We start from the raw sequence: 14021 nt of genomic DNA, 5'->3' as shown, positions 1-14021 counted from the left end.
GATGGGGGTGTCACCGCGTCCCGGCGGTGCGGCGGGGAAGGGCAAGGGCCGGGGGGCCGGTGCCGCCCCGGCGCCTGCGCAGAGCGGGGCGGGCGCGGCGGAAGCGGCGGCGGGCGCGGGGCAGGGCCCGTCCCGGGGCGGTCGGTGCCGCCGTTCCCGCTCTCCCTCCCGCCGACATGGCGGAGCCCGGGCGGCCGCAGCGGAAGCTGTCCCGGGTCGGGGAGAGCCTCTACCGCGTCCTGGGCCTGCAGAAGGGCAGCTCCCCCGAGGAGATCAAGAAGGCCTACCGGTACGGGGGGCGGGGGGGCGCGGCGGGGGCCCGGCCGGGGCCGGGGGGTGAGGCCAGGGGAGCCCGACCCGGGGTTGAGGCGGGAGGGGTCCGTCCCGCGGGGGGGCCGGGCCTGCGGGGCCTGTCCCTGTCCCCGGCCCCGTCCCCAGCCCCGTCCCGGCCCCAGCCCCGTCCCGGCCCCATCCCTCTGCCGTCCCTGTCCCATCGCCGGGGGGCCGGGCCTGCGGGGCCTGTCCCCGTCCTGTCCCCGTCCTGTCCCCGTCCCGTCCCCGACCCCGTCCCGTCCCCATCCCGTCCCTGACCCTGTCCCGTCCCGTCCCCGTCCCCATCCCCATCCCGCGTCTGTGCCCCGCAGGAAGCTGGCCCTCAAGTACCACCCGGACAAGAACCCCGATGACCCGGCGGCGGCCGAGCGCTTCAAGGAGATCAACAGCGCCCACGCCACGCTGAGCGACGAGGACAAGCGCCGCCTCTACGACCAGTACGGCTCCCTGGGGCTCTACGTGGCCGAGCAGTTCGGGGACGATGCCGTCAAGCACTACTTCCTCATGTCCAAGTGGTGGTTCCAGGTGAGCCCTGCGCGGCCCGGGCACCGCCGGGGCTGCGGGGACGGGGGCGCGGGGGGTCTCACAGGGGCTGCCGTGTCCCCCTCCGCAGGCCCTGGCGTTCTGCTGCGGTGCTCTCACCTGCTGCTGCTGCTGCTGTTGCTGCTTCTTCTGCTGCGGGACGTGCTGCCCGCCCAAAGAGGACGAGTCCTACAAGTACGTCGACCCCAAGGACCTGGAGGCGCAGATGCATGTGGAGGACAGCGGTGAGTTGGGCTGTGTGCCTGGCCCAAGACCCGCTGGCCTTGTCTTGTGTGGGGCCCCGGGGCAGCCCCCCCCGCCTCATCTCAGGGGGGACGGAGCTCTGGCCGGAGGCTCGCAGCAGACTGGGCTGCGGCTCTCGCTTCGCTGACAGCCCTCGGTGTTCCCTCTCCTGACCAGGGCTGGTGGAGGGGACCACCGCGCGGGCCATGGGGGTGCCTTCTCCTTCCTCGTCTCCCCTGGACGAGGGCTCCCCGAAGCCCTTGCAGGGGTCTGCAGCCGAGAGACATTTGTGCCCGTGCCCTCCGGGAGTGTGGGGGGAGCGGTGTGCTCCAGGCTGGCTTCGTTCCCTGGGCACTGGGCATACTGGTGGCTGTGGGGACTGCCACCGGGTCACCTTTGCAGGTTTCCGTGGGACGGGGGGCACTGCTGCAGGGCTGGGTGCTGCGTAGAGGTTCGGGAGCCCTCGGGAGGGTGTTGGGATGTCCCGGCTACCTGCTCGCCAGCACCACGGGACAGGGCTCAGCCGCTGACTCGCAGCTCTTCCTTTCCAGATCCGCAGATCCCTGTTGTGGCGCAATCCCCGCCGGCCAGCGCCGAGCCCTTGCCGGTTGCCAGCGCCAGGACCGATGCCTGAGGCTGGGCTCAGTCCTGCTGGCTCCCCCAGGATGCCGGGCAGGGATCCTCCTTTGGGACTGTCACTTTCCGGGACCCCGGTTGCACCACCCGGGGTGGCTCTCCAGCCTCCGGGTGGCTAGAATCTCAGGTTAATTTGGCCAGCATCAAGGTGGGGGCTTTTCTGCCCCTGCTCGAGCTCCAGGGCGATGCCCCTGTCTCCCAGCACTGGTGGTGGCGGTGGCCTGGAGCCCGCGCTGCTGCGCCCCATCCCCGTGCCTCGCCTGCTGCTGTGCCCCCCCCGGCCCCGGGCACCGGCAGCCGTGGCGGAGGCCTCTTCGTCCCGGCTCTGTAGCTCACGAGAGGCATCCGAGCACCTCCGAGACCGTTAGCACTGTAACCTCCGGGGCTGGGCTGGGCTCCCTGCCCTCACGGGGACCCTCCTGACGGGTGCTGGGTGCCAAACGCTGCTCGTGGGGTTGGGGTGCCGCCTTCTGTGCCCCCTTCCTCCCAGTGCCGGGGCACTGGCTGCACCCCACGCTCGCTGCTGCTGGCAGGCTCCCTGCAGGGCTGGGCCCGGTACAGGCACTTTCCTTGGGTTTGTTTAGGTTTTATGGGCGCCATTAAAGGATGACAGGAGGGGGGGGAGCTTATCTCCGCGTGGTCTCTGTCCCCTCAGGGGCTGCCTGAAGGCGCTGTGGTGGGCCGTGCCTCTGCCTGGCTCTACTCTGTGCGTGTGGGGTGTCGCTGTGGGTCCCGCAGGGGGGTGGAGTAGGTGGGTCGTGTCCCAGGGGCTGCTCGAGGGGGTGCTGAGTGTCACTCTGTCTCCTGTCACCTTCCTGGGCCAGCTCTGTGTCCCCCAGCCCGTGCTGGCTCCCTCGGGGCTGTGCTCGTCCCTTTCCTTGCTGCTGTGGCACGTCAGGCAGCCCGGCCGGGCACCCTGGTCCTGCTGGGGTGGCCGCGGGGACTGTCCCCATCTTCATGTGGCCCCGCAGGAGGTGGCCGCCCTGGGGAGGAGCAGCGGCGCTGCGGCTTGGGCTGAGGGCTCGGTGCTGCCCCAGAGCCCCGCTCGTGGCGCGGGCAGCGCTGCCCACTCCTGCCCTGCTCTCAGGAGCCGTGGCCACCCCCGGGGGGACAGGGGGATGCAGTGAGGCCTTGGCCCGTCCCTCCCACTCCCCCAGGCAGCAGCCCCCGCCCACAGCTGCAGGGGCTCTGTCTCACCCCCTAAATATAGCCGGAGTGTCAGGGCGAGCGGCGGGACAGGGGTGTTCCTGGCACCGGCCCTCCCGGGCGCCCTTCCACGCTGCTCGTCAGGGGGGCTGGCACTGGACAGGGTCCGTGGGGCCCGGGGGTCCCTGGCCTGTTCCCAGCCCCGCTGCCTGCAGGGCAGGGCCCCCGCCTCCCAGCGAGACCCCAGGAGCTCTGCCCTCCCCGGGCCCTGCGGACCCCGCACCGGCCTGTCCCCGCTGCCTGGGGTCTGGCGGGACGGGACCCCAGCCCCTCGGCGTCCCCGGGCTGCTTGTCCTGGGGGAGCGGGGCTCTGCCGTGGTCGGGGGCTCAGGGCTGGGATGGGCACAAAGCGGGGGGTGTGCGGCTCGGCCCCCGCTGCCGCTCCGAGGCTGCCAGTCCCTGGGCGTCGCTTGGTCGCCATAGGTCACCCGGTCCCCGTGGGTCAGCCGGTTCCAGCGGGTCGCTCCGTCCCGGTGGGTCACTCGGTCCCCCCCGGGTCAGCCGGTCCCGGTGGGGCCCCGCCGCGGCGCCGTGACTCAGTGTCACCCGACGCCGCCGACAGCTGCGGCGGCCCCGGCGGGGCGGGGGCGGCTAAAATTAGCGCGGAGCTCAGCGGGGCCGGGGCCGGGGCAGAGCGGGCACCGGGCGGCCGGGACCGGGACAGGGACCGGAGCCGGAGCGGGGCCGTGGTGGGCAGAGCCGGGCCGGACCGGGCCGGGCCGGGACCGCGGCGATGAACTTCGCGGTGGGGCTGAAGCCGCTGCTGGCGGAGGCGCGGAGCATGGAGAGCCTGGAGAAGCAGCTCATCTGCCCCATCTGCCTGGAGATGTTCACCAAGCCCGTGGTCATCCTGCCCTGCCAGCACAACCTCTGCCGCAAGTGCGCCAACGACGTCTTCCAGGTGCGCCCCGACCGGGCCCCCAACGGCGGGGGGGGGCTGGATCCGGCACCGGCACCGGGACGAGCCGTCGGGACCCCCGGCGGGGCCGCGCTCGGGGCCGCTCCCGGCTCGGCGGGGGCTGCCCGGTCGCGGGGGCCGTGCCCGTGCCCGTGCCCGTGCCCGCGGGGGACGGGGGACACACGGCCGGCAGGGGCCGGGGCCCGCGGGGTCTCGCTGCCGGCGGCAGAGCCCGGGAGGGGGTGCCGGGGCGGGAGCCGGAGGGGACGGGATTGCGTGGGCGCCGCGGCCGTGACCCGCCGCCCCCCGCAGGCCTCCAACCCGCTGTGGCAGTCGCGGGGCTCCAGCGCGGTGCCGTCGGGCGGCCGGTTCCGGTGCCCGTCGTGCCGCCACGAGGTGGTGCTGGACCGGCACGGGGTGTACGGGCTGCAGCGGAACCTGCTGGTGGAGAACATCATCGACATCTACAAGCAGGAGTCGGCCAGGTGCGGGGACCCCGCGGGGGCACTGGGGACCCCAGGGCGTGGGGGGGGGGGGACGAGTCCCGTGGGTGACGGGGAGCCCACGGCGGGGCGGGGAGGAGGCAGGAGCAGGGCTGGCGGTGGGAGACGACGCGGAGTGTGGGGTAATGGGGCCCTCGCGGGACTCGGGGGGCGTCCTTGGGGTCCTGGGGGTGTCTCTGGGGGCCGGTGCCCACCGGTGGGCCGCGGTGCCCGGCCCCCCCCCCCCGCCCGCAGGCCCCTGCACGCCAAGGCCGAGCAGCACCTCATGTGCGAGGAGCACGAGGACGAGCGGATCAACATCTACTGCCTGCGCTGCGAGGCGCCCACCTGCTCCCTCTGCAAGGTCTTCGGGGCGCACAAGGACTGCGAGGTGGCCCCGCTGCCCGCCGTCTACCAGCGACAGAAGGTGGGCGCCCTGGAGGGGGGGATGGTGGGGCCAGCAGGGGGCTCCGGGGTTGCCCGTCCAGCCGGCCCTCATGCCCCGTCCTGTCCACCCCCCGCCCAGAGCGAGCTCAGCGATGGCATCGCCATGCTGGTGGCGGGGAACGACCGCATCCAGGCCATCATCACCCAGATGGAGGAGATCTGCCACACCATCGAGGTGTGTGTGGGGGGTGTTTGTCCCTGGGGCCGTGCCCGCGGTGGGGACACGGTGGGACCGGGGCAGCCCCTGAGGCCGGTGGTCCCGCAGGAGAACGGCCGGCGGCAGAAGCAGCACCTGGGGCTGCGCTTCGACTCGCTGTACGGCATCCTGGAGGAGCGGAAGAAGGAGCTGCTGCAGAGCATCGCGCGGGAGCAGGAGGAGAAGGTGCAGCGCGTGCGGGGCCTCATCCGCCAGTACGGCGACCACCTGGAGGCCTCCTCCAAGCTGGTGGAGTCGGCCATCCAGGCCATGGAGGAGCCGCAGATGGCCGTGTACCTGCAGGTCTGTGCGGGTGGGGGGCGTGGGGGGCCTCTGAGGGGGCTGGGGCTGCCCTGCAGGGCTGGGGGGGGGCTCTGGTCACCGCAAAGGCTCTGGGAGTTTCCTCGGGGATGTGCTGGGCTGTGGCTGTGGCCGGGGGGTGTGTGTGTGTGTGTGTGTGTGTGTGTGTGTGTGTGTGACATCTGGCTCCTGGGGGTCCCATTGCTCCAGGGAGTCACTAACAGCCCCCCCCCCCACTTTCCTTCACAGCACTCCAAGGAGCTCCTGAAAAAGTGAGTGGGGCCGGAGGGGACAGGGCTGGGGGCACAGGGAAAAGGGGCAGGGTGGGGGGCAGAGGGTGGGGGACACGGTGGGCAGGGGCAGGGTGGGGGACTCGGCTGTGGCTGGTCCTGCTGGGCCATGGCCGGGGGCGCGGGGGCCCCGTGGGTGTGGGACGCTGGCAGCTCCTGGGGCTCTGCCTGCCCTGCAGGATCACGGACATGTCCAAGGTGTCGATGAGCAGCCGCCCGGAGCCCGGCTACGAGAACATGGACCACTTCTCCATCAATGTGGACTATGTGGCGGAGATGCTGAGGACCATCGAGTTCCAGACAGGTGCCGGCGCTGGGACAAGCGCTGCCATGGCCGGGGGGTGCATGGCACTGCCTTGGGCGCCCAGCCCTCGGGTGGGCAGAGGCCCCCCCGCCCCACCTCGTGCCCTGCATGGGGATGCGTCCCCTCGTGCGCAGGAACGGGGAAGTGCGGCCCCTCAGCGCCGCCCGGGGACCCTGCGGGGGGTCCCTGTGCCGCCTCTGCTCGTGGGCTGCTGCGTCCCACACCAGGGCCGTCATGTCCCCCCCGCGGGAGGGGGGTCCCTGGCTGACCTGTCCCCTGCCCTGCAGAGCCCCTGGGCGAGGAGGAGGCAGACGGACCCGGCGATGGCAGCGAAGCCGCGGCAGACGAGGACCGGCTGGACAGCCTGGAGGGGCCCGAAGCTGTGGAGGGTGAGTCCCGGCCATGCCGTGCTGTGCCGTGCCATGTGTGCCATGCCATGCCATGCCATGATGTGCTGTGCTGTGCCATGATGTGCCATGCCATGCCATGCCGTGCTGTACCGTGCCTGGCTGCGGCGTGTGGCCCCAGGGCTGCGGGGGCGGTCGGGGACAGCGGAGCCCGTGGAGGGGGGGACATGCTGTGCCATGGCCAGTACTGTGTCCGTGTGGCTGCGCCGTGACCCGCAGGTCCTGCAGCGTGCCGGGGCATCCCTGCCTCCAGTTTTGTCACTCGCTTTCCCCCTGCAGATGTGGGGCCGAGGCAGAAACCGGCGAGTTCTCCCCATGGTGAGACCCTCGCTGGGACTGAGGGGGTGGGGACGGGGCCAGGCCGTGGGGCGGAGGAGGCACCTCCTGGGGAGGGATGGGGATGGGGATGCGGATGTGGGGGGAGTGGGGTGGTCACACCTCGGCGACCCCCAGGCCCTCCCCGTCTGCCCCGTCCCGTGGTCCCCACGGTGCTGAGGCCAGTTTCCCGCACAGGTCAGCACTGAGCCGGCGCCGAGGGCAGCACCGGCACCCGCCGGCATATCCCTGTCCCCCCTCCCCAGCCCTGATGCTGCAATTCCCCAAAAGCCGGAGCTGCCCCTCCCCGACATTAAACCGTGTGTGAGGACGTTGTCTCTGCTGTGGTGTGTGGGCACGGGGCTGACCCCCCCCTCCATGGCTCCACGCTGACTCCCTGGGGACCCCCGGTGCAGCTTGGCACCAGCAGCCCAGGGTGGGATTGTGTTCGGGAGCTTTGCGCCCCAGACCCCTGCGAGTGCGGGGGCTCTGCCCCCCGCCTGCAGCCCCTTCCTGGGGGCGAGGAACTATGTCCGGCCCCCCCTCAGCCCCCCGCCGGGCCGGACGCCGTGTCGGCCGCACGCTCCCCTGGGTGCAGCGAGCAAACAGTGCCGGGATGAGCTGGCTGAGTACACAGCCAGCAGCGTCGCCACCAGCGCCGGGGTCGGGGCCTGCGCCCCCCGCTCCGGGAGGGCCACGGCAGCGCTGTCTGCGTCACCCGCCTCGTCCCGCGCCACCGCGGCGTCACGGCTGATGCAGCAGATGATGCACATGGCGAGGGGCTCCTCGTGGGGCCGAGGATGGGGCTGGGCAGGTCCCCTGGGGCTGGGGCACCACAGGGGTGTCCCCAGCTGCCGCCCCCCTGTCCCCTGCTGGAGGACAGCAAGGGCTGGCTGCTGGGACCCCCAGTACCCGGCAGACCTGGGCACCCCTCAGCGAGCCCCAGGACATGCAAGGTGGCCAGGGCTGGGGTGCAGAACCCCGGACGATGGGGGAGGACGGGCACGGATGGGCTGGCAGGAGCCAGGGAAGCGTAATGCCAGCACCAGGCAGGTCCGGATGAACCCAGGGCTGGGGCCCAGGGGGTTGCCCAGGAGGGCAGGGGTGCCCCGGCAGCCAAGGAGAGCCCCGTGCCTGGGTTGTGCCAGCAGGACCCTTCCCCTGCTCCCAGACGGTTCCTGGCGAACGCTGGGTCCCCAGGCAGGCAGGGGACACAGCGGGGACAGGAGCCAGGTTGTGCAGCCCCTCGGCTGCCCCCTGGGGTGCGGGGAGCTGGAGCCAGACCCCCCCAAGGGCACAGGGACAGCGCAGGGGCTGGTGACACAAGCTGTGGCAGAGGAAATTCCCCTCGGGTACCAAGAAAAACTCCTTCTCCCAAGAGCACGGCGGCCCTTAAAATGGGGCTGGGGACCCCAGTGTGGACCCTGCTTGGGCAGGGAGGTGGGCGAGAGGGACCAACGCTGCAGCTGAGCCCACCACGGGACACGGCCCCACACGCCCCCCCCGCCACGGGACGCGGCCCGGCACAGCTCCCTCCCCGTAGCCCGTGCTGAGCTCGCTCCCGCTGTGGACATGGGCTCCAGCTGCAGGGCTCAGGCTCTGCCCGCCCGGGGCAGGACTTTGCCTTTGTCCTTGTAAGGTCCCCACTGTCCCCTTCCTCCCGCCTGGCGCCGTCCCGCTGGTGGCAGCTCAGCCCCCGAGCAGAGCGACTGGTCCCCAAGGGTTTGTGAGCCGTTGCTTATGGCAGAGGCAATGTGGCTGGGGGGCATCGACCCCGTGGCCCAGCCTGGCTGCTCCTGGTCACTGGCTGCTCCTTCACATGCCCGAAACGTGTCCCGGGAGGGCTCGCGTGGTCCCTGGAGACCGAGGGGAGGCTGAGTGGCCTCTCCATCCCTGCACCAGCCATTCAGGGATGTGACATTGGCCTTTCGCCACCCCTCAGGGACCCCTGTCCCTGTCACTTTCCAGAGATTTTGTCATCCAGGAGGGCTCACAAGGACCTCAGCAGCCCCTCGGCACCCTTGGGTGCCACCCCAGGGGTCGAGGTGTCTCAGGAGAGCTCCGGCTCGGTTCTCCTCCATTTTGGGTAGTTTTCCTCCTTGAGCCCAATTCTCCAGGTGCTTGTGGCCCGTCTCTGCCCTCCCCAGCCCCAGCCCTTGGGCAGCCCCCAACCACCCGAGGTGGGGGGTGGACGCTCTCCTTGACCTTGCACGTCCCATCCCCGGCTGGTCTCTGGCCGCCTGACTCCCCCCGCCAGCCCCCCGCACACCCGGCGATGTTTGCTCAGTTCCTCCTTTGTCGTCTGTCCCTCCCATGTGTTCGTACCCGCCCGCCGCTGGCTCTCCACCGTGGGTTCCCAGCATCTCCAGGACAACCCCCGCATCCCTGCGGGCACCGAGCCGGGAGCCGGTGAGTGCACCGAGAGCTACTGCCCAGCCCTGGGGGCCCCATCTGGAGCTGAGCCCATCGAGGGATGTGAAGGGCAACACCAACAGACTCTTCCTGTGGTGACACCGAGCTGTAGAGGCGGCAGAAACGAGCCGTCCCGGCAGAGGGGGCCAACAGCAGCCGGGGCTGGGGGAGAGCCCTCCCCTCCAGGCAGCAAGGGGATGTCATGCCTGCAGAGCCCGGGTCGGGTTGGGGCTCTGGGGTCCAGGGAAGGGCCACGGCGCTCCTGGAGGGACCGGAGCGTGTGTCGCGTGAGGGGAGCTGGGGCTGCTCAGTGCCAAGCAGAGAAGGGGGGTTGGATCCCTGTGTCCACCTGCCTGATGGGAGGGAAGGACGAGAGCCAGGACCTTCCCAGCGGTGCCCAGTGCCAAGACCGGAGGCAACAGGCACAAGCTGGAACACAGGAGATTCCACTGAAACTTTTTTCCAAATTTTTGTTTGTTTTTTTCTCAAAAAACCCCACTTTTTTTACAGCGAGGCTGATCAAACAGGTTGCCTGGAATAGGCTGCCCAGGGAGGCTGCGGCCCCTCCGCCTGTGAAGTGTCCACAGACGCGCGTAGCAGGAATGGCCTCTGGAGCTCCCACAGTCCCAGCCCCAGCGGGTTGTCCAGGTCCGTGTCCAGACTGGTTTTGTGTATCTTCAAGGCGGGAGAAACTACAACGACCTCCCTGGGGAGACCATACTCCAGTATGGCCTTTCTTGCCAGTACAGTCTTCCAGTTCCAGGTTTCTCACATCCAGATGGACTTTCCTCTTGCAAAGCCCGGACGGACACAGCCTTGAGCCAGATCTCAGTGGGAGATCTCCCGAGGCCCTTCCACCCTCAGCCATCCTGGCACCCGGTGACCGCTCTCGCGCTCGTCCTCAAAGGCCTCCCGGCTTCCTCAGCTCCTTCGCCGCCGCCTGCCCGCCCCCACCTACCGGTTCACTGGAATGGGCTCGGAGGGCTTGTCCCTGCTGCCTGCGTTCCTGCCTGCGCTCTGGGGCTGACCTCCGCTGCCCCATGGCTGCCGCCATCACGTCCCCAAGCAGTTCTTCCCAAACACCCTCCAGAAACCTTCCTCACCACACCAGTCCTGCTGTGCTGCCCTTCTGGCAGGTACCGGGGCGGCTGGAGGCCCCTGTGAGGACCAGGACCACCCATGAGGAGGCTGAACCTCCCCCAGCTGTCCCTTCATCCATGTCCTCCACTTGACCAGGGGTCTGAAATGCCCCACCACGGCGTCCCCCCCCTCCAGTCCTGACCCACTAGTGCTCAGCAGCACCACGTCCCCCACGCAGCAGCCCCCCCCAACCCCCCAAGTGCTCCTGCACGGGCCGGCTGTGCCTCTCCCGAGGGGTCTGCATTTGCCCCCCAGCCCACCCTGTCGCGGTGCTCCGACAGCAGCTCAGGGGTGTTGTCGCATGCAGAGCTCTGGTCCCCCCCTGCCCCGCATTTGGGCACAGCACCCCTTTGCCCTGCTCCTCGGTGGCAAAGCGCCCGCTGCTCCCATCGCTCTGCGCCCTTTGCTCCCCACCGCACCCAGGGCGGCCTCTCCTCAGGGCTGGGGAGCCGCTTCCCCCACGGAGACCCCGCTATGTCCCCCCCACCCAGGGACACACGTAGCCCCGTCCCCAGGCCCGCTGTGCTCGGTGCTGCTCCCCCAGCTCTGCTCAGCCCGGCCCCCCCGCCCCGCGTTCCCGGTGAGCCCCGGCCGCCTTCCCCGGCCCCGCACTCGCTCACGCCTCCGGTTTCCACCACGTTTTATTACAAAATCGGTGCGGGCCCGTCGCGGGGCCGGTACCGCGCCCGCTTGCCCCGGCGCCGGGGATGAGGCGGGCGCAGCCTGCTGCCGGTGCCGGTGAGTTCGCCGGTGCGGCGCGGAGGCTGAGGCGGTGGCCGGACCCCGGCGCAGCCCCGGGGAGGGGGGAAGGTCCGGGGGTGGGGGGTCTCAGCGCCCCACGGCGTCGAGGATGAGGCGGTTGCTGTCGGCGCGGGCGCGCTGGCTCTGGGCGCGGGCGAGCAGCAGGAGGTGCCGCAGGAGGTGGAAGGTGAGGTCGATGGAGAGCGGCGGCTCGTCCCTCCGCGCCCGCCACGGCTCCGGGGGCGGCGGCGCCAGCGGCGGCCAGAGCGGGCGGCCCCGCTCCTCGCCCGCGGCCGCCGGGACCGAGCCGTCGGGGCGCGCGGGGCGGGCGGCGGCGGGCGGCGGGCGGGCGAGCAGCAGCAGGAGGGTGAGCAGCGCCCGCCGCATCCTCGGCTCCGTCCGCACCTGCGGGGCCGGGGGCTCAGCGCGACGGCGAGAGACCGGGGCGGCTGCAGGGACCGGGGCGGGGGGCCCGAGGGGATCGCGTAGCCGCCAGCGCGGGGACCGGCCCGCCGTGGGTGCCCCCCGCCCCTCCCGCGGCCGCCCGCACCGTCCCGTACGCGCTGCGCCCTCCCCGGCCCCCTCCACCGGCGCGCTGTCCCCGTCCCGTGCGCCGCCCCGTACCCGGTGCGCTGTGCCCTCTCCCCTGTCCCTGCCGGTGCGCTGCCGGTGGAGCGGAGCGCGGTCCGTCCCGTGGGAGCTGAGCGGGCGGCGCGGCCGGTGGTTATATAGGTCCGGGAGCCCGGGCTGACGTCAGCGCCGAGCAAGCACCGACCGGCGGGGGGCGGGGGCGGGAGGGGCACCGGGACGGCGGCGGGGAGCGGGGTACCGGGCCGCGGCACCGAGCGCCGGGACGGCGGGGCAGCCCCGCTCCTCCCGGTTGCGGGGACAGCCACCCCGCTCCCGTGCCGGCGCCCACCCGGAGGGGCCGGTGCCGGCGGGTGCCCGGGGCCGGGGGCTTCTGGCCGTGCTGCCCCCCGGCCCCCCCGAGGCCCCCGGCTTGCCCCGCTCCGCCCCCCCCGCCCCGTTCACCGCGCGGCTCCGGTGCCCGCGGTGCCGCTGTCCGCGGTGCTGAAGCGGCGGGGCCGGCCGAGAGCACGGGCCGGGGTACCGGGACGCCGTGAGCCGCGCCGGGCCGGCGGAGCGGGCTGACCCGGAGGTCCTCGGCCCGGGGCTCTCCCGGTGTGCCGGGGCCGGCGTCGAGCAGCGACGTCCTGGGCAGACAGCGGGTGCAGCGGCAGAGCCGTCTCCGGGCAGAGGTGGGAGACCACCAGCCACCGGCACCCACCGGCACCCACCGGCACCCACCGGCACGGTTGGGTGCTCCGGGCCTGGCTGTGGCCTGGCATGGCAGCACCGTGCCCCAGGCAGAGGTCGCGGTGCTGAGGTCAAACCGTTGCACGCGTGGTGGCCGGGCGCCGCAGACAGCCCCGAGCGGCAGCGAGGCACCACCAGCCAAATTCCGTGACTCATAGAGCGAAGGCACCAGAGCCGGCAGCGCTGTGCTGCATGCAGGATGTTCCAGCCCGGGGCACCGGCCGCTGCTGCCAAGAGGTGAGGTAGCTGCTGGTGCACCACACTGCTGCCGGCAAACCCCCCCGGCAGCGCTGCGGCCCTGCCTGCACCCCCTGGCAGCGCTGCGGTCGCCTGCGGGCAGAGGGGACCGGAGCTGACACCCAGTGCCAATGCTGGTGCAGGTGCCAAGATGGGCCCGGAGCGGGCTCTTTCCACGGGGCTGGTGCCAGGCAGAGCCCAGGGACGGAGGCTCAGCCTGGCCCGTCACACGGCGCGTCCCACACCGGGCTGCGCAGGGGCGCTGGGGCACGGCCCTGCCCGCAGCGAGGCAGCACACGGTGCCGTGCACCCGTGATGTGGATCTGGTGTGAAGGCTGGCACCCGGCACCGCCTCCCCACGGCTCTAGGGCAGAGCCCTCAGCAGGGGCTGGGCTCGACCCACCCCAGCCCTGGCAGCCCCCCCACCGCGGGGCTGGCTGCGCCCGGGGACAAGTGCCCGGCTTGTTCCTCGCTCGCTGCCGACACGCCAGGGCCTCCTGTGCCCCTGGGCGCAGCTGCGAGAGGTTCAGCGTGTTGGGGCTGCCAAGTCCTGCCATCCGCAGCCTCTGACCAGCGGCACCCACCCCTTGGGCTGGGGAGAGCCTGGTCTGAGCCCCGCAGCCCCCCCAGCCCCCTGAAGCCCCGGTGCCATCCCCCCACAGCCCCATCGCACGGCCCCAGCCCCACAGCCGAGTGCGGCTCCGCCGTGCTGCCCGGTGGCTGCAGCTGCAGCCCCTCACCATCCCGCAGGCGCTGAGGGCTGGCAGACGGGCAGGCTCTGCGGCTCCATCCCCGGCAGGTCACATCGGGGTCCTGTGCAGGTTTCGGCTCCCCTGTGCACCCACCTGCCAGGAATTACACACACAGCCGCAGCCAGAGCAAGGCAAGCCCCTGCCTGGCTGGTAGGAGCCAGCGCCAGGGCGGGTGTGCGAGGGCTGGCATGGACGCCGGGCTGGAAGGAGGAAGGACAGTGCATCCCCCTCAGCGAGTGCCATGGCTGCAGCCGGTCGGCAGCGCCCAGCCTGGTGCCGGCAGCGCACAGGGACGGCTCCATCCAGCGCAGCCGAGGGGGCTGGGGGTCAGGCCTCCCCGGGCGAGACTAACCACTGCGGTGCCACCAGCTCTGCTCTGGAGACCCCCGTCAGGACGTGCCAGGCAGGGCGCTGCGTGAGCCAGATCAGAGAATCATAGAACAGGATCACAGAATCTTCACGGTTGGAAAGGACCTTTGAGATCATCGAGTCCAACCATACACACACACACAAAAAAAAAACAAACCAAAAAACCAAAACAAAACCTACAACCTCTGCCCTTCAGAGCATGCCCTGAAGTGCCAAATCTAGACGTTTCTTAAACACCTCTAGGGATGGTGACTCAACCACCTCAACCAGATCCTGCCCCGCAGGACGAGCCCAGATGCGTGGCTCCGCGAGGCAGCAATGCAGGCAGCGCGTGGCAGGACTCGCAGGCAGGACAGGCGGCTCGGCTGGGGCAAGGCACAGGTAGATGCGGCCCTGCCGCAGCCCCAGCTCCAGCCCTCACCCAGCCCCATCCCGCGCCCTTCCCTTTGATGCGCATCACGCATCCCGTGAGCC

The 14021-nt window shown here is 71.5% G+C and overlaps 3 protein-coding genes across 4 annotated transcripts; 2 read left to right on the top strand and 1 right to left on the bottom strand.

The window, feature by feature from the left end:
* The first annotated feature begins 86 nt into the window (after nucleotides 1–86).
* Nucleotides 87–2358, top strand: DNAJC5G (DnaJ heat shock protein family (Hsp40) member C5 gamma). Its single transcript, XM_074582340.1, has 4 exons — nucleotides 87–289; nucleotides 645–858; nucleotides 947–1100; nucleotides 1650–2358. The coding sequence occupies exons 1-4, from the start codon at nucleotides 177–179 to the stop codon at nucleotides 1730–1732; spliced, it is 564 nt and encodes a 187-aa protein (XP_074438441.1). The 5' UTR covers nucleotides 87–176; the 3' UTR covers nucleotides 1733–2358.
* A 1182-nt stretch (nucleotides 2359–3540) lies between these two features.
* TRIM54 (tripartite motif containing 54) lies at nucleotides 3541–6910 on the top strand. 2 transcript variants are annotated; one of them, XM_074582339.1, is made up of 10 exons: nucleotides 3541–3841; nucleotides 4151–4323; nucleotides 4576–4747; nucleotides 4847–4942; nucleotides 5033–5266; nucleotides 5513–5535; nucleotides 5733–5857; nucleotides 6145–6246; nucleotides 6544–6582; nucleotides 6778–6910. In XM_074582339.1, exons 1-10 carry the CDS (start codon nucleotides 3674–3676, stop codon nucleotides 6786–6788), a joined length of 1143 nt encoding a protein of 380 aa, XP_074438440.1. In that variant the 5' UTR covers nucleotides 3541–3673; the 3' UTR covers nucleotides 6789–6910. The 2 variants fall into 2 exon arrangements, with proteins under 2 accessions (XP_074438440.1, XP_074438439.1); XM_074582338.1 differs by having other exon boundaries at nucleotides 4576–4942.
* Nucleotides 6911–10959: 4049 nt separating this feature from the next.
* UCN (urocortin) lies at nucleotides 10960–11259 on the bottom strand. The gene has a single exon (XM_074579592.1). The coding sequence runs from the start codon at nucleotides 11257–11259 to the stop codon at nucleotides 10960–10962; it is 300 nt and encodes a 99-aa protein (XP_074435693.1).
* Nucleotides 11260–14021: the final 2762 nt, after the last annotated feature.

The sequence above is a fragment of the Larus michahellis genome, chromosome 3, assembly GCF_964199755.1.
Source record: "Larus michahellis chromosome 3, bLarMic1.1, whole genome shotgun sequence".
In the NCBI taxonomy this organism is placed as follows: Eukaryota; Metazoa; Chordata; class Aves; order Charadriiformes; family Laridae; genus Larus; species Larus michahellis.
The sequence above is the reverse complement of the archived record's forward strand: the minus strand, read 5'-3'. Positions and strand labels throughout refer to the sequence as shown.

Coding starts and splice junctions, on each gene's coding strand:
- UCN (XM_074579592.1), bottom strand. CDS start 11,259: ATGCGGCGGGCGCTGCTCACCCTCCTGCTGCTGCTCGCCCGCCCGCCG.
- TRIM54 (XM_074582338.1), top strand. CDS start 3,674: ATGAACTTCGCGGTGGGGCTGAAGCCGCTGCTGGCGGAGGCGCGGAGC. Junction 4,943..5,032: donor AGATCTGCCACACCATCGAG/GTGTGTGTGGGG, acceptor GTGGTCCCGCAG/GAGAACGGCCGGCGGCAGAA. Junction 5,858..6,144: donor GACCATCGAGTTCCAGACAG/GTGCCGGCGCTG, acceptor CCTGCCCTGCAG/AGCCCCTGGGCGAGGAGGAG.
- DNAJC5G (XM_074582340.1), top strand. CDS start 177: ATGGCGGAGCCCGGGCGGCCGCAGCGGAAGCTGTCCCGGGTCGGGGAG. Junction 859..946: donor TGTCCAAGTGGTGGTTCCAG/GTGAGCCCTGCG, acceptor CCCCCTCCGCAG/GCCCTGGCGTTCTGCTGCGG. Junction 1,101..1,649: donor GATGCATGTGGAGGACAGCG/GTGAGTTGGGCT, acceptor CTTCCTTTCCAG/ATCCGCAGATCCCTGTTGTG.